General features: G+C 45.1%; 1 protein-coding gene across 1 annotated transcript in view; it reads left to right on the forward strand.

The window, feature by feature from the left end:
- Nucleotides 1-19,373, forward strand: part of LOC138959401 (neural-cadherin-like) — a gene marked incomplete at its 3' end in the record, with an annotated part of 74,299 nt that overhangs the window by 35,027 nt on the left and 19,899 nt on the right. Inside the window, 7 exon segments of the mRNA XM_070330870.1 lie at nt 4,703-4,941; nt 5,409-5,548; nt 6,612-6,881; nt 7,273-7,494; nt 16,758-16,872; nt 17,191-17,381; nt 18,393-18,637. Of these exon segments, the coding sequence (XP_070186971.1) occupies nt 4,703-4,941; nt 5,409-5,548; nt 6,612-6,881; nt 7,273-7,494; nt 16,758-16,872; nt 17,191-17,381; nt 18,393-18,637 (1,422 nt within the window).

The following is a 19,373-nucleotide window of genomic DNA, read 5'->3' on the forward strand; positions in this document are numbered from 1 at the left end:
GACAATGAGGGCAGCATCAGGATCTACACTGTGAGTACACACCTCACTTTATACACACTTCTTTTAATGTAATTGGGGGGGGGGGACAATGAGGGCAGCATCAGGGTCTACACTGTCAGTACACACCTCACTTTATACACACTTCTTTTAATGTAATGGGGGGGGGGGGACAATGAGGGCAGCATCAGGATCTACACTGTGAGTACACACCTCACTTTATACACACTTCTTTTAATGTAATGGGGGGGGGGGGGGGGGGGGGGACAACGAGGACAGCATCAGGGTCTACACTGTCCGGACACACCTTACTTTATACACACTTCTTTTAATGTAATTGGGGGGGGGGGGGGGACAACGAGGGCAGCATCAGGGTCTACACTGTCAGTACACACCTTACTTTATACACACTTCTTTTAATGTAATTGGGGGGGGGGACAATGAGGGCAGCATCAGGGTCTACACTGTGAGTACACACCCCACTTTATACACACTTCTTTTAATGTAATTGGGGGGGGGGACAATGAGGGCAGCATCAGGGTCTACACTGTGAGTACACACCTCACTTTATACACACTTCTTTTAATGTAATTGGGGGGGGGGGGACAACGAGGGCAGCATCAGGGTCTACACTGTGCGTACACACCTCACTTTATACACACTTCTTTTAATGTAATTGGGGGGGGGGGACAATGAGGGCGGCATCAGGGTCTACACTGTGAGTACACACCTCACTTTATACACACTTCTTTTAATGTAATTGGGGGGGGGGGGGGGACAATGAGGGCAGCATCAGGGTCTACACTGTCAGTACACACCTCACTTTTTACACACTTCTTTTAATGTAATTGGGGGGGGGGGGACAATGAGGGCAGCATCAGGATCTACACTGTGAGTACACACCTCACTTTATACACACTTCTTTTAATGTAATTGGGGGGGGGGGACAATGAGGGCAGCATCAGGGTCTACACTGTGAGTACACACCTCACTTTATACACACTTCTTTTAATGTAATTGGGGGGGGGGGGACAATGAGGGCAGCGTCAGGGTCTACACTGTGAGTACACACCTCACTTTATACACACTTCTTTTAATGTAATTGGGGGGGGGGACAATGAGGGCAGCATCAGGGTCTACACTGTGAGTACACACCCCACTTTATACACACTTCTTTTAATGTAATTGGGGGGGGGGGGGGACAATGAGGGCAGCATCAGGATCTACACTGTGAGTACACACCTCACTTTATACACACTTCTTTTAATGTAATTGGGGGGGGGGGGGACAATGAGGGCAGCATCAGGGTCTACACTGTCAGGACACACCTCACTTTATACACACTTCTTTTAATGTAATTGGGGGGGGGGGGACAATGAGGGCAGCATCAGGGTGTACACTGGGAGTACACACCTCACTTTATACACACTTCTTTTAATGTAATTGGGGGGGGGGGGACAACGAGGGCAGCGTCAGGGTCTACACTGTGAGTACACACCTCACTTTATACACACTTCTTTTAATGTAATTGGGGGGGGGGGACAATGAGGGCAGCATCAGGGTCTACACTGTGAGTACACACCTCACTTTATACACACTTCTTTTAATGTAATTGGGGGGGGGGGACACTGAGGGCAGCGTCAGGGTGTACACTGTGAGTGCACACCTCACTTTATACACACTTCTTTTAATGTAATTGGGGGGGGGGGGACAATGAGGGCAGCATCAGGGTGTACACTGTGAGTACACACCTCACTTTATACACACTTCTTTTAATGTAATTGGGGGGGGGGACAATGAGGGCAGCGTCAGGGTCTACACTGTCAGTACACACCTCACTTTATACACACTTCTTTTAATGTAATTGGGGGGGGTGGGGGACAATGAGGGCAGCATCAGGGTCTACACTGTGAGTACACACCTCACTTTATACACACTTCTTTTAATGTAATTGGGGGGGGGACAATGAGGGCAGCATCAGGGTGTACACTGTGAGTACACACCTCACGTTATACACACTTCTTTTAATGTAATTGGGGGGGGGGGGACAATGAGGGCAGCATCAGGGTCTACACTGTGAGTACACACCTCACGTTATACACACTTCTTTTAATGTAATTGGGGAGGGGGACAATGAGGGCAGCATCAGGGTGTACACTGTGAGTACACACCTCACGTTATACACACTTCTTTTAATGTAATTGGGGGGGGGGGACAATGAGGGCAGCGTCAGGGTCTACACTGTGAGTACACACCTCACTTTATACACACTTCGTTTAATGTAATTGGGGGGGGGGGGACAATGAGGGCAGCATCAGGGTCTACACTGTGAGTACACACCTCACTTTATACACACTTCTTTTAATGTAATTGGGGGGGGGGACAATGAGGGCAGCATCAGGGTCTACACTGTGAGTACACACCTCACTTTATACACACTTCTTTTAATGTAATTGGGGGGGGGGGGACAATGAGGGCAGCATCAGGGTCTACACTGTCAGTACACACCTCACTTTTTACACACTTCTTTTAATGTAATTGGGGGGGGGGGACAATGAGGGCAGCATCAGGATCTACACTGTGAGTACACACCTCACTTTATACACACTTCTTTTAATGTAATTGGGGGGGGGGACAATGAGGGCAGCATCAGGGTCTACACTGTGAGTACACACCTCACTTTATACACACTTCTTTTAATGTAATTGGGGGGGGGGACAATGAGGGCAGCGTCAGGGTCTACACTGTGAGTACACACCTCACTTTATACACACTTCTTTTAATGTAATTGGGGGGGGGGGACAATGAGGGCAGCATCAGGGTCTACACTGTGAGTACACACCCCACTTTATACACACTTCTTTTAATGTAATTGGGGGGGGGGGACAATGAGGGCAGCATCAGGATCTACACTGTGAGTACACACCTCACTTTATACACACTTCTTTTAATGTAATTGGGGGGGGGGGACAATGAGGGCAGCATCAGGGTCTACACTGTCAGTACACACCTCACTTTATACACACTTCTTTTAATGTAATTGGGGGGGGGGGGGACAATGAGGGCAGCATCAGGGTGTACACTGGGAGTACACACCTCACTTTATACACACTTCTTTTAATGTAATTGGGGGGGGGGGGGACAACGAGGGCAGCGTCAGGGTCTACACTGTGAGTACACACCTCACTTTATACACACTTCTTTTAATGTAATTGGGGGGGGGGGACAATGAGGGCAGCATCAGGGTCTACACTGTGAGTACACACCTCACTTTATACACACTTCTTTTAATGTAATTGGGGGGGGGGGACAATGAGGGCAGCATCAGGGTCTACACTGTGAGTACACACCTCACTTTATACACACTTCTTTTAATGTAATTGGGGGGGGGGACAATGAGGGCAGCATCAGGGTCTACACTGTGAGTACACACCTCACTTTATACACACTTCTTTTAATGTAATTGGGGGGGGGGGGGACAATGAGGGCAGCATCAGGGTCTACACTGTGAGTACACACCTCACTTTATACACACTTCTTTTAATGTAATTGGGGGGGGGGGGGGACACTGAGGGCAGCGTCAGGGTGTACACTGTGAGTACACACCTCACTTTATACACACTTCTTTTAATGTAATTGGGGGGGGGGACAATGAGGGCAGCATCAGGGTGTACACTGTGAGTACACACCTCACTTTATACACACTTCTTTTAATGTAATTGGGGGGGGGGACAATGAGGGCAGCGTCAGGGTCTACACTGTCAGTACACACCTCACTTTATACACACTTCTTTTAATGTAATTGGGGGGGGGGGGGACAATGAGGGCAGCATCAGGGTCTTCACTGTGAGTACACACCTCACTTTATACACACTTCTTTTAATGTAATTGGGGGGGGGACAATGAGGGCAGCATCAGGGTGTACACTGTGAGTACACACCTCACGTTATACACACTTCTTTTAATGTAATTGGGGGGGGGGGGACAATGAGGGCAGCATCAGGGTCTACACTGTGAGTACACACCTCACGTTATACACACTTCTTTTAATGTAATTGGGGGGGGGGGGGGACAATGAGGGCAGCATCAGGGTGTACACTGTGAGTACACACCTCACGTTATACACACTTCTTTTAATGTAATTGGGGGGGGGGGACAATGAGGGCAGCGTCAGGGTCTACACTGTGAGTACACACCTCACTTTATACACACTTCTTTTAATGTAATTGGGGGGGGGGACAATGAGGGCAGCGTCAGGGTCTACACTGTGAGTACACACCTCACTTTATACACACTTCGTTTAATGTAATTGGGGGGGGGGGGGGGGACAATGAGGGCAGCATCAGGGTCTACACTGTGAGTACACACCTCACTTTATACACACTTCTTTTAATGTAATTGGGGGGGGGGGGGACACTGAGGGCAGCATCAGGGTCTACACTGTGAGTACACACCTCACTTTATACACACTTGTGAGGTGGAGAAGAAAAATCCAAAAGAGGGTGGATTAGATCGAGGGCTTTAGAGCCTGTGGGTGAATCAGGTTAAAAGACCAGAGTTCACTTTCTGGTGGTGTATGAGAACAACGCAGGCAGCATTAGGGATTACAATGTTAGTTGAACGGGGTTTTTTCAAAACTTTTTTTAAATTTTTATTTAATTGGGGTGTCTCGTGACTTGATGGTGTTGACCTTTGCCTCCCCCAGCCTGTGGACTATGAGAACGACCAGCAGCGGCGATTCAACCTGACGGTGACGGCCTCGGACAAAGATGGACAGGAAGACGTGTGCTACGTGGAGATCGAGGTGGTGGACTTCAACGACAACACGCCACAGATCACGCCCTCCACAGCCACAACCAACGTGTCGGAGGATGCGCCGCGCGGCAAGCTCCTCTACACCTTCTCTGCCTCGGACCTCGACTCGGGCATCAACCAGCAGTTTGAGTGAGTACAGTTGGCATCAACCAGCAGTTTGAGTGAGTACAGTGGGCATCAACCAGCAGTTTGAGTGAGTACAGTGGGCATCAACCGGCAGTTTGAGTGAGTACTCATGCGTGCAATGGAGGGGTGTGAGTTGGATAATCATATTTGATTTGTGTACGTCTGCAAATAGTGCTGAATATAAACTGCCAGTTTCAGGCGAATCGTAATCTCAGAGTCAGTCAGGATCCCAGAAAAAGTAAAAACTTTAGACGACATTTTAAACAGATAGAACAAACACTATTTTTTTAAAGTGCACAGTAGTTAACCTATTCATCATTGGTCTGGTTTTAATTTAGAACCCAGTCTTGTCAGTGTACGTTATTCACTGCTTCCTTTAACAATCAAATTTTAAACAAGAATCTCAGGTAGGTTCTTTTTTGTCAGCATCAGATGCCAGAGCTTTAACAGAGTGTCCATGATTATGTCAGGTTCTCCATCCGCCGAGAGTCGGACCCTATGCACCAGTTTTTCATCGACCCGACGTCAGGCCAAGTGAAGACCGGGCAGACACCGCTGGACAGAGAGACTGATGCGCGCCATCAGATCATCATCCAGGCCATAGACAAAGGTGGGTGCAGCGGAACACCCCTTTTCAGACCCCCCAATTTAAAACTCCCTTTGTTTTTAAGACCCTGTTTTCAGAACTTTTCTGTACATTTACCCCCATTTTAAGACTCTTTCCTTTATAAGACCTGACTTTCTTAGATTTGTGAAGGTGGTAACAGGGGGCTTCCACTAGAGCAGCGTGTTGGGATGGCACTCCATTTCTCTCGTGCGTCAGGGTCGTGACAGATGCCTTGTAGCTGTGAAGAGGACGGCAACTTGTGTACACACCACAGGAGTGGTTGTGACAGATGCCTTGTAGCTGTGAAGAGGACGGCAACTTGTGTACACACCACAGGAGTGGTCGTGACAGATGCCTTGTAGCTGTGAAGAGGACGGCAACTTGTGTACACACCACAGGAGTGGTTGTGACAGATGCCTTGTAGCTGTGAAGAGGACGGCAACTTGTGTACACACCACAGGAGTGGTCGTGACAGATGCCTTGTAGCTGTGAAGAGGACGGCAACTTGTGTACACACCACAGGAGTGGTTGTGAGAATAAGCAAACAAGGATAAAGGAGATGGGTCTTGAGATTGTATCATTATTACTTCAAGGGAACAGGTAGAGAATCATTTTACAAACGAATGTGAATACATTGTGCACCAACTTTTGATTGTGTTTTGCGATGAACCTCCTCACACAAAGGGCAAGGGGAGGGGACCGGAAAGTTGTGAGCTAAAGAGATAGAGATTACTCATTCAAACATACAATAATTCAACTTGATACATGTATAACTCAGCATTGTTTAGATCCCATTACACATTCAACAGAGTGATAAAGAATATTGAGACTACTTGATTTTTGTGTGTGTTTACATCCTACATTAAAAACTATTCATATTGGATGGCAGATGTCGAGCAAACAGTGTCCTCCATGGCAGGTGGTCTGTTATGACAGGTACATTTTGGCGACAAGGTTATACTAAGGAACCTAAGCCACTAACTCTGTAATGTATTTTTGTCGATAACAACGTTCTAACAACTTACCTTTCTTGTTTTTTGATTCTGTAATGTCTGTTTTGTTGCAGGAAACCCGCCACTCACTGGCACAGCCACCCTGGTGGTGATCGTGGGCGTGAACGACAACTACCCCACCTTCAGGCAGGACTACCACCCCCACGTGCTAGAGGAGGAAGACAACGTCAACAGGATCGTTCAGGAGATCTTGGCCAAGGACCCAGACGCTCCCCCTTTCGGTCCCCCCTTTGGCTTCTCGCTCACGACCTGTCCGGGGGGTACCTGTCCCTGTGACGTCAAGCCCACCTGTGAAGACACCTTCCAGTTTAGATTTAATCCAGGTGAGTGTGGAGCCTTGGTGTGTGTGTGTGTGTGTGTGTGTGTTGGGTGTGTGTGTGTGTGTGTGTGTTGTGTGTTGTGTGTGTGTGTGTGTGTGTGTGTGTGTTGGGTGTGTGTGTGTTTGTGTGTGTGTGTGTGTGTGTGTGTGTGTGTGTGTGTGTGTGTGTGTGTTGGGTGTGTGTGTGTGTGTATGTGTGTGTATGTGTGTGTGTGTGTGTGTGTATGTGTGTGTGTGTGTGTTTCGTGCGTGCGTGCGTGCGTGCGTGATTTGTTTAATCATTCTTCTTTGGGCGCCGTCTGAGGGGATGGCACAGCCACTATCTCCAACGGTTCTAACTTTGACAGTGAAGTGCAGGCTCATTCAGTTGATCATTTGTTGTCGTTTTTGTTCAGCCTCAGACGGAGGGAACGGCACAGCCACCATCTCCACCAGCTCCCGCTTCAACCGCGAGCAGCAGAAGTACTACTACATCCCCATCATCATGTCGGACATGCGGGGCTCTGGCAGCGGGGAGGCTCAGACCGGAACCAACACCCTCACCGTCACCATCGCCGACATCAACGACAACGACATGGCCCCCGGCACGCAGGACATCTTCGTCTACAACTACAAAGGTAAGGGGGGAGTGATCGAGGAAGGTGGAAAATAAAACCTCTTTGGGGCATCTGTGTGTTGGGGTGGGGGGTGGGGAGGGGGGTGAGGGTGTGTTTGTGTGTGTGCGTACATGTGTAGAGGGCCCCAAAGGGTTTAAAACCGTGATCGTGATTGGCGTTTTTTGACCTTTCTGTGACCGTGATTGCCGAAATTTCCATTTCTGTGATCGTGATGGGACTTTGCCCGTGATCCGTGATGACAAAAAAATCAAGTCTCGTGATCGTGATCGTCATTTGTTTTCGTGATCGTGATGGGCATTATTGCAAAGCATTTTATTTTCAACGTACATTTTTCACAGCTGTATCACTCTATGATCCTCTATTCGTCAAGGAGCCAATCCCGATTGAAAGGAAGCAACAACACATTCAGAAATATGATTTTGACAGCGATTGCTTCCCTTTAAGAGAACCAATCACACAAAAAAAGAGATCCAATCTGTGCATGCCCCTGATCAAGGCATGCTACTTCATGTCATGCGCCTATGGTTGGGCTATTATTGCCAATTTTGTGTGATGACGAAACAAGACAGAATTGTTGTTGCCGTGTGTGCGTTCTTAAATTATGACGATATTAATTGGTATTGGTTTTTTGTACCTGTGTAAGGGTGTTTTGTTCACTGGGTTGTCATGCGTGTGAGAAAGATATTTTCCTTTGTTTGAGACTCTTACTGGACCGACTATCATTCATTGACTCTTGACTCACTTTTTCTACTATGTATTGTGATTGACGCTTTAGTTCCACGTACTCGTTGGATGAATGTGTGAATGTGTTTGTAAAGCGGATAGCAGTTGATTTTTGTTGGAAAACTGCCCCTCAGCTCCGTTTGAACGGGACGCACGCAGTGAGTTGAATTCATGTCACGATTGTTGATCGGGCGTGAAACACGCACGAGAACGAATTGGCACATCAGTTTTTGTACAGTCGAAAAAGGGTTCACGCGGGCTATTCTTCCCGCAAATACCATCAGTTGCTTCCTGTCTGTGAAACCGAGCACATCTCTACAGATTGTGTCAGAAAATAGAAACGTAGATTAATAGTAAACCGACCATGGTTTTGTGTTCAAAATAGTTTAGGAGAGAAGTACACCAGATGTGAAGTTTTGTGCATTCATGACTTGCGTGCCTTTATGAGAAGTGTCGTGAAGAAATGAGCCCAAATGTTATCACCGATGAACACCCACAACCCCAAACTGCCTTGCCATGTACCCACCCCATGTCCCTTCCTATCTGTCCCCGTTCTCTCCTTATTTGTATTTGGAACTGACTAAATAATAATATTCCACTAAGAAACTGTTGTGGGACTTCGAGTATGGATGACGTCTCATGTTGCTTCACTCATCACACACTTCCAATCCTGAGGGCAAATTGCAAAAGTCTGCCAAACTTCATCCAATGGAAGGGCTTCGTGCAAAAGTTTTGAGTGCATTCAGTCAAATTCGAATTCGAAGATCAAAAATGGCGTGCAGCGGTACTGTCATCGAACTTCTGTTATATTTTGTGGATTCAAGCCAGACCAAAGCAGGCGGCGAGAATGCCTTCCTTGGTGGAAAGGTCAGGTTACGGGTCGGTCTTTCCGAAGACGAAATATCAAGGTATGTTGATCTATGTTGCTCTATGACTGTTCTGAATGTAGGCTAAGATCTTGAAATTTGTTCAAGATCTTTGAGTTTGAGTGAGATCATTGACATTGTCGACATTGCCACGTCCGGCTGTCACTCGCTCAGTGTGACCTTGACTGGCTCGAGATCGAGTGTGCGTGTAGCCAAAACCGAAACTATAAATGTGTTTTTCATCCCAGCAACGTGGACACGCTTGGCATAGATTCTACTTGTCGCTTCTTTGCATTAAGCTTGGATTTATTTTAGCACCTGTAAACTTTAATATCAACAATGGGTTAAATTCAGAAACAATGGCGGGGAGACGTGCCAGTTTGGGTCACTTGATCCTCATGTCAAAGACGATCAAAGTCATGTTCGTTGGGGATTTTGTCAGGCATGCTACTTTTCCGGTAATTGCCGGAAATCCGATAAAGCCGTTTTCAAAATCCGGTAAAGTCAAATTTATTCCGGTGAAGTTGAAACATTTCCGCAAAAACGATCTGTGTGAATATCGCGCAACGCGACCGGGCGCCGGTCTCAATGAAGCCAGCGCACAGTGGTGTTGTTTTCACCAGTTTGGAGGTGTGTTGAATGGTGGTGGGGGGAGGCTAAAATGGGATTTTTAACAAGAACACAACATTATTACAGCCATGAAAATGATGCCCAGAATGCACCAGATTGCACAGATCCTAACCGTTTTTTGAAAAAAATCCGGGGGTGCATGCCCCCGGACCCCCCTAGTTGGCTCGCCTGCTTCGCAGGCTCAGGCTGAGAGAGAGAGAGAGAGAGAGAGAGAGAGAGAGAGAGAGAGAGAGAGAGAGAGAGAGAGAGAGAGAGAGAGAGAGAGAGAGAGAGAGAGAGAGCCTGAGAGAGAGAGAACAATGAAAACAACATTCTTGTTACTGATTACAAATCATGATACGAATACGAATACGAATACGAATACTTTATTATCTCATACAGAGAAATTTCAGTGTGGTGCACATTAAAAGACAAAACAAATAATAAGACAACAGATAAAAATACCATACGAAGCATACTACACTCGCGCACGCATATGTACACTAACAGGAATAGTAACATGATTCCAAATAGGTTAAAAGTTTAACGCTAAAAACTATCATTATCACAGGACTAGATATGTCATTGAACAATATTTATCACAGGACTAGTCATTCGAGGGTTATCACACTCATTCATCACAGAAATCAGTGCATATGTTCACCGGCACACATACTAGTTTTAATTAACTTAGGTATTTAAAAAGCCAATTGACTTTGGAATAAAACTGTTCTTAGTTCTGAGCGTGCGGAATCTGGGAGTGCGGAGGCGACGTCCTGAGGGCAGGACCTCAAAGTGGTGAGCGAGCACATGACTACTATCCTGGATGATGCAACGGGCCTTTCGCACCACACGTCGTTCATACAGCACAGTCAATCCTTCCTGTCTCACCCCCACAATCTTACCACATGTGTTCACCACCCGCCCAAGCACATTCTTACTCTTCACACACAGACCTCCATACCAGCAGATGAAAGAGAAAGTGAGAATGGATTCAATGAATGAAGTATAGAATGTTTGGAGGATGCGGCTGTTGATGTTCAGACTTCTGAGCTTTTGTAAGCAGTAGATTCTTGACTGACACTTCTTGTGGATAGCTTTAGTGTTTGAGGAGAAATTTAGTTTGTTGTCAATGACTGTTCCGAGATATTTGTATTCAGTCACTCGCTCAACTTTCACACCATCTATGTACAAATCTGAAACTGTAGCTGGGTTTTTGCGAAAGTCAATAACTAGCTCTTTTGTTTTTGTTACATTTAGGGCTAAATAGTTATCTTTACACCAGGAGCTGAAATTTTGAACTTCAGAAAAATAAACAGAATCAGAGTCAGACAGGTCTTCAAGGGCAGAATCGTCAGAATATTTCACAAGAGGGGTCGTAACAGTGCCTTGACAATCGTTAGTGTATAATGTGAACAGAACTGGAGACAATACTGTGCCCTGAGGGGCTCCAGTAGAAGTACTAACTATGGATGAAAGTGCGCTATGGAAACGGACGGACTGGGTTCTGTTCACTAGAAACTGTGTGATCCAAAGGACGAGTCTGGGAGTGACGTTGTAAGAAAGCAGTTTTTGAACAAGCAGGTGAGGTTGTATTGTGTTGAAAGCAGATGAAAAGTCTATAAATAGAATACGGACGAAGGAACCAGGTTTTTCTAAGTGACTATATGCTTGTTGCAGGAGTGTGAGTGTGGCGTCATCTGTACCTCTGTTTTTCTTGTAGGCAAACTGAAAAGGGTCCATGAAAGGTTGTGTGCAGTTGAGAAGACGAGGCAGAAGGATGCGTTCAAAACATTTCATTACTACCGAAGTGAGGGCAACTGGACGATAGTCATTGAGCTGTTTGGGTCTACTGTTTTTAGGAACGGGACAGATGGTTGACTTTTTCCACACATCAGGAACAATACAGTCCCTGAGTGACCAATTGAAAAGCTGACTGAAAACTACAGACAACTGTGCTGCACACCACTTCAAGGTCCTGCCCCCAAGACCATCAGGACCAACAGCCTTACGCACCTTAAGTTTCTGAAAAACAGACTGCACCACATCACCCTCGACCTCGAAGTCGTCGTCGTCAGAAATTTTCTCTTTTAAGTTTAGAATGGTGTCATCTAAAACACTCCCTACATCGTCGCGTTCGAATCGGCAGTAAAACGTATTCAGGTCCTGTGCCATGTTTTGTTGGTCTTCTAAAGGGAGAGTACAACTGGGTTTCTGTTTTGTTTGACCTGACAGAGTTTTCAACCCTTTCCACGCATCAGCGATATTCCCGTGCTGAAACTGCTCTTCGACCTTTTCTTTGTACGCTTTTTTTGCTTCTGAAATTTCTTTCCTAAGTTTTGCCTGCACACGCCTACGCTCGTCTTTATCACCAGATTGAAAGGCGATTTTCTTCTCATTGAGCGTGGCCTTCAACGACTTCGTTATCCAGGGCTTGTTGTTGGGGAAAATTTTGACAGTTTTGGTTGGGATAACTGTATCTTCACAGAAAGTAATGTAGTCAGTAATCACATCTGCTGCTTCATTCACACTGTCACTAGACTCTAAAAACATATCCCAGTCAGTACATTCATAACATCCACGCAGCTGTTCAATGCTATCCTCAGACCACACTTTCACGGTTTTCTTCACAACATTTCCAGATTTGATTTTGGGTGTGTATGATGGGACAAGATGGACAGAATCATGATCAGATTTACCAATGGGGGGCAGTGCAAATGATTTGAAAGCATCAGGTACATTTCCATACAACAGATCAATAGTTTTTTCTTTGCGTGTAGGGACTGTGACATATTGGTGAAATGAGGGCAAACAAGTGCAAAGGTCACAACTGTTGAAGTCGCCGGCAATAAAGTTCGGTGCATCAGGGGAGATCATCTGGAGTTCGCGCACTACGTCAGCGATCTGTGAAGCGGCACGTGCAGGGTCGGACTGCGGCGGTGTATAAATAACCGTGACGAATATCTGTCCAAACTCGCGTGGCAGGTATCTAGGGCGCAGTGACACAGATAGCAGGTCAAGTTCGGGTGTGTTCAGTTGTTTTCTCACTGTCACATTGCTGCTACTGCACCAACGTTCATTGACGTAGAGACAAACACCCCCACCCCTCTGTTTACCACTGATCACGGCATCCCTGTCAGTTCTAAACGGTACACCAAAACCATCGATGGACACACTATCGTCACTGACCTTATCACAAAACCAAGTTTCTGATATACACAACAGACATGCATCTCTAAATTCTGTCATGTAATTAGCGTAGACCTGAAGTTCTTCGAGGTTGAGATTGTCAGATTTAGGCCTAATCGAACGCACGTTTGTCACAATCATAGAGGGGAGTGGGGGGCAGTGCTTGTTACGACGTAGTCTTCTCCTCACACCACCTATGTATTTCTATGTGTGTATGAAAGAGAATTAAAAAAATGATAATAAAAAAGCGCAACAGTTCTCACTTTGTGTTGAATAAACAATAGATCCAGAGGAGCGAATTACTGTATGGTTGTGTTTACTTTGACACATGCTTTCTGTACATGCAACTTTTGCCGTGACCGTGATTTGCCTCTGATGTTCGTGATCGTGAAAACAAAAATCAAGGTAACTGTGATCGTGAAAGCTAAAATTTCCCTTCCCGTGATCGTGATGATACCCCCCCTTTGGGGCCCTCTGTGTATGCATGTGTATGCGTTTGTGCAGTGTGTGTCAGTGTCTTTGTATGCATGTGTTAGGAAACGCTACCGTTGCTGAGCTTTGGTTCAGTTTTGTGTGTTGCATGTAGTTGACTTATTTTTACTTTGTGGGAAAGTACCGATATTATATTTTGTAAACACAATATTTATGCTTGGACGAGAATGCAGGTGAACTTTCTAGTCCTGTCAAAACAAGTTGTTTACCATGCTGTTCTTAGTGTGAGTTCGTGGCGTTCGTTCGGATTAAGTGCGTCGGTCCTTTTGATGTACGTCACAGAGAATGTCGCTAGTTTAGTCCATGCACGGCTCGTATAATGTAGTTGTTTCATGTTCGGTCTGGAATATTCTCGAGATTGAGTATTTACTATATATGCCAGCGCGATTTGTATGTAAAAAAGCTTCTATTTGAGTTCTGCTACGATGTGCAGTTGTATGTATTGAATGCTGAATAAATCCTCGAACTCAATTTGACGAGTTGTTTTCTGCTGCTGTGAAGACGGGCGACGTAGAATAAAAGAACACAACTATACGGCATTTGAGAACTTGTGGCAATTTAAAGTGTCGTGTAACAGCATGTGTGTTCTGTATGCAGTATATGTTCGTTGTAGTATGTACAGTGGAGCTTATCCCTTTGTGTGAAACGTTTGACACCAACAAGTTAAATCAAACTTTTGTGTATTTGTCTGTTTTTCTTATTCACACGAACTAGTGAGGAAAGGGGTTCATTTCCTACTTTTGCCCAGGCATGTTTTGAAGGCTATTGTAATGTTGTTATGTTTTAACCAGGAATGTTGAGGTATGTTTTGAAGAATCGTGTAATACAACTGTATGTTTTGACCAGGAATATTGAGGTATGTTTTGAAAGACTCGTGTAATACAACTGTATGTTTTGACCAGGAATATTGAGGTATGTTTTGAAGAATCGTGTAATACAACTGTATGTTTTGACCAGGAATATTGAGGTATGTTTTGAAAGACTCGTGTAATACAACTGTATGTTTTGACCAGGAATATTGAGGTATGTTTTGAAAGACTCGTGTAATACAACTGTTTTGTTTTGACCAGGAATATTGAGTTATGTTTTGAAAGACTCGTGTAAAACAACTATGTTTATCCTACATACGTGAGAGAGATACCCGTGAGATAAAAATCGTTCAAATCACACGTGTGTATATCATGTAAATGAGGTCAACCGGAAGGTCATGCTATGTAAATTAGTAATTACATATTCATGAAGAACTACTTTTGCAACAAAATGGCAACTGCCACGAAACCGATTTGTCAACACTGAAAGAATTTTTGAGTGATGAGCTGTTCGAAGACATGTTTGGCGATGACGCGAATGACGAAGTCGATGAAGAAAAAAGCGAGTCATCCATGATTTATGATTTTTCTCCAATAGACTCATTCGTTCAGACAAACAAGAACAAGAACACTCTCCGAAAAACGGTTTACGATATACGTCGCCTATCGACGTTTATGGCGAAACACGGGGACAAAAGAAACATTAGCACCATCCAACCACAAAAATTATGCAAAATTCTCTGCTCTCTTTTCATGAGTTTGAAAAAAGCGGATGGCAAAGAGTATGAACCATCCCCACGCTGAGGGGCCTTCTCAGCAGCATCCATCGACAGTTGAAGTCTAAAAAGTACTGTGCACCCGTTATAGACGGCCCCGAATTTGCACTTGTAACTGAGAGAAGTCGTGAAGACAAAGCAGAAGATTGTTAAACAGGAAGGTTGTGGCAACTTACCTAACAGGGCTCAACCGCTGAAAGATGAAGATGTTGACAAGCTGTGGCAGACAAAACAGCTCGGAGTCGCAGATCCAGAAGTAATCCTGAATACTCTGTGGTGGCAAAACACAGTCAACTTTGGTCTGCGCAGCGTGACACCTCACAGGCACATGCAGTGAGGAGACGTGTCCTTGCATGAAGACAGTAATGGCAGAGAATATCTCCAATTTTGCGAAAGACAATCCACAACCAAAGCCAGGGCGACATGTGAAGAAAAGCTGGGATCATCAACCCGAGGTAGATCTACACCAACCACTCTGCACGCCAGTTCCTAGTGCAGAAACTTTCCGAGAATAATGTTCCTCCGACCAAAATAATGCAGCTATCTGGGCACAACAACGTTAAGCAGCATTTCCCAAGAGGAACACCGTGGCTTCAGTCTGATGCTAAACGGCACTGCACCGGTCTCGGAGCTGTCGCCAGTGTCGGCAGACGACACATTGGATTCGCACGGCCACTTCAACTCCAGCCGTCTCCACTGCCACTGCCACAATCACATCCCAGCAAACGCTAACAACACTGTTTGCAAGGCCTGTGCACGTTGGTACCATCAACATCAACCAATATTTGTCCAGTCACCAAACCGAGAAGTGACCATCTGAAAGCTGTCGACTCGCCTGGCTCCGACTTGACTGTCATCCTATCGCGGAAGGATATGCTTTGCTGTTGTTGTTCCTTTTGATTTCTTTTATCCTGTGGCCACTGCTTTTCTTTTTATCTGGTATATTTTGAAGTGACCATCATTTCGTTGTTCGAATTTATTTAATCAATGTTCAATATTAAACTTAACAGTGTTAACAAAGGCGAACTACTTTGTCCTAGTTTGAGAGTGTGTGTCATGGCGGAGGAATGAATGTCAAATTGAGTAAAGTGGTTTGAAGTTCTAAAGCGGGTTGATCCAAAGGCAATAGCGCTGTCGGTGACTTTTAGTTAGATCTGGCACAGAAGTATATAATGTAGGATAAACAGAATACTACATGGCTTGCTGTGTCGTACCAGATTTACACTCGTTGCTTTTTCAAATAGTGAACAGCTCGCTTTCGCTCGCAGTTCACTATTTAAAAAAACAACTCGTGTAAATCTGGTACGACACAGCAAGCCATGTAGTATTCTCTATATGTTTTGACCAGGAATGTTGAGGTATGTTTTGAAAGACTCGTGTAATACAACTGTAGCTGTATGTTTTAACCAGGAATATTGAGGTATGTTTGGAAGACTCGTGTAATAAAACTGTATTGTTTTAACCAGGAATGTTGAGGTATGTTTGGAAGACTCGTGTAATAAAACTGTATGTTTTCACCAGGAATGTTGAGGTATGTTTGGAAGACTCGTGTAATAAAACTTTATGTTTTCACCAGGAATATTGAGGTATGTTTTGAAAGACTCGTGTAATACAACTGTATGTTTTGACCAGGAATGTTGAGGTATGTTTGGAAGACTCATGTAATAAAACTGTATGTTTTAACCGGGAATGTTGAGGTATGTTTGAAAGACTCGTGTAATACAACTGTTTTGTTTTGACCAGGAATGTTGAGGTATGTTTTGAAGAATCGTGTAATACAACTGTTATGTTTTGACCAGGATCATTCGGACCGCTGGCGATCGGCCGTGTGTATGTGGAGGATCAGGACGACTGGGATCTGCCCGACAAGACCTTCACCTTTGCCGGTCCTGCCTGGATGGAGAAATACTTCACGTAAGTTCCTTTTCAGCCCTTCCTCGTATAAACGCATGAATTTATCACACACAGAGTGAAAGAGAAAGATAAAGAGAGAATGGTATGTTTGTATTTGTGGCTGTTCTAGCATTTATCACACAACGAGTAAGAGAGAGAGAATAATAACTAGAGAGAAGGGTTTGTGTTTGTGGCTGTTCATGCATTTCTATGCTGGCTTGCTTAATATGTGCACATACATTCGCATTCACACATGTGTGCCCAGCATAAACTGTTTGAATTACCAACAACAACAAAGAAAATTGAAAGTAAACATGAAGCTTTGATATGTGTACACAGGGTGGACTCGGACACGGGAATGGTGACCATGCAGAAAGGGGTACCCAGCAACACGGCGACCAACCCTTACCGCTTCACCGTCACTGTCTACGACAAGCAGTTTGACAGCACTGTCACATCCACCGTCTCGGTGGTTATCCATGACCTCACTGAGGAGGCTGTCAGGAACTCCGGAGCCGTTCGCCTCAAAGGTCAGGGCTGACTTCCAAGTCTTTAAACTGAAAAGAGAAAAAAAATGAAGTTTAAAAGAAATTGATGTATTTTTCTTTCCCTTTTTTCTTTCTGTCTGTCTTCCTGTCTCAGTCTTTGTGTCTGTCTGTCTGTCTTTGTTTCTTTCTGTCTTTCTTTCTGTCTTGACAGGGAGACTATCGCATCACCCTTCACAGCAGGCTCTCCAAGTTGTCTGCCGGCGAAGAGCGCAAGTAGCTTGACGTTTCTTCAACCTTGCCCACTAGACATCTATGAGTTGTAGAGTTCTGTTTGTGATGGGGCCCGGCTGCTGCTGTCTCCTCGTATGCTCCAGAGTACCGATGGCAGTTGTTATAGGGCTAAGAAAGGAGCTCTAACATTCTCAATCCTGAGTGACTGACCTTTGCCCCCAAAGCTGATTGTTGTGCTTACTCCCCGCGGGTTAGGGGGAGTCCCATATTGGTTGGGACGAGAAAGAATTTACCCGATGCTCCACAGCATGTCGTAAGAGGCGACTAACGGATTCTGTTTCTCCTTTTACCCTTGTTAAATGTTTCTTGTATAGAATATAGTCAATGTTTGTAAAGATTTTAGTCAAGCAGTATGTAAGAAATGTTAAGTCCTTTGTACTGGAAACTTGCATTCTCCCAGTAAGGTAATATATTGAACTACGTTGCAAGCCCCTGGAGCAAATTTTTGATTAGTGCTTTTGTGAACAAGAAACAATTGACAAGTGGCTCTATCCCATCTCTCCCCTTCCCCCGTCGCGATATAACCTTCGTGGTTGAAAACGATGTAAAACACCAAATAAAGAAAGAAAGATTGTTGTGCTTCGTGCACTTGGTTACATTTGCATAAATGTATATTTCTCTTTTGCGAGCTAAACCTTTTTTTGTTTAATTAATGTTTGTGTGTCTGTGCACTTAAAGTGGGTCGAAATACCTGTGAATGTAACGTATTGTTTTGTCAATAACAAACGTTCCAACAACTTACCTTTCTTTCTTTTCACCCAGACACGAGCGCTGAGCAGTTCATTAAGGTGCCGAGCTCGCCTAGCGCGGGCAGCACTGCCAGGAGTCAGTACGAGGAGCTGCACGTGCTGCTGGCCGAGAAGCTCGACACCGACCCGGCCAACGTGGAGATCATCAGTGTGCAGGACGTGGAGGGGGGCTTCACTGACGTCCGCTACTCCGCTCACGGCTCCCCCTACTACCCCCCGTCACAGACTAACAGCCTCGTGGTGCTCAACAAGGCAGAGGTGAGAGAGAGAGAGGGGGAGAGAGAAAGGGGAGAGAGAGAGAGAGAGAAAGGGACAGAGAGAGAGAAAGGGGAGAGAGAGAGAGAGAGAGAGAGAGAGAGAGAGAGAGAGAGAGAGAGAGAGAGAGAGAGACTCACGGCTCCCAATACTACCCCCCGTCACAGACAGAGAGCCTCGTGATGCTCAACAAGGCAGATGTGAGAGGGAGAGAGAGAGAGAGAGAGAGAGAGAGAGAGAGAGAGAGAGAGAGAGAGAGAGAGAGAGAGAGAGAGAGAGGGGGGGAGAGGGAGAGAGAGAACAGAGAGAGAGAGAGAGATATTTGATTTGATTTGATTTGAACTTTATTTTTAAAAGGATTAAGATTTAAGGCTTTGCCTTTTCTTACAATCTGTCCTTGGGACGCACAAACACACAATGATAAAATAAACAAGAAGAGCAAACGCTCGATCGAGTCACTTTCGCAGTTCTGAATATTATTATATGAGGCATCAGATGGACAGGAAGAAATTGCTATTCACAACACAATGAGTCACGTTCACATAAAATTTGAGCCCGGTCACTTTTATAGTTTCCGAGAAAAGCCCAACGTTAAGTTGTGTGTTGCCGAACAGAAAAGGCTAGTTATCTCCCTTGTTTTTCTGATAACGTTCGTAAAAGGCTACAGATGTAAATACTTTGATGTAAAGAATAATCCTACAAAGTTTCAATCACATCCGATGAACTTTGTCAAAGATAT

This window comes from Littorina saxatilis, linkage group LG1, assembly GCF_037325665.1.
Source record: "Littorina saxatilis isolate snail1 linkage group LG1, US_GU_Lsax_2.0, whole genome shotgun sequence".
Classification (NCBI taxonomy): Eukaryota; Metazoa; Mollusca; class Gastropoda; order Littorinimorpha; family Littorinidae; genus Littorina; species Littorina saxatilis.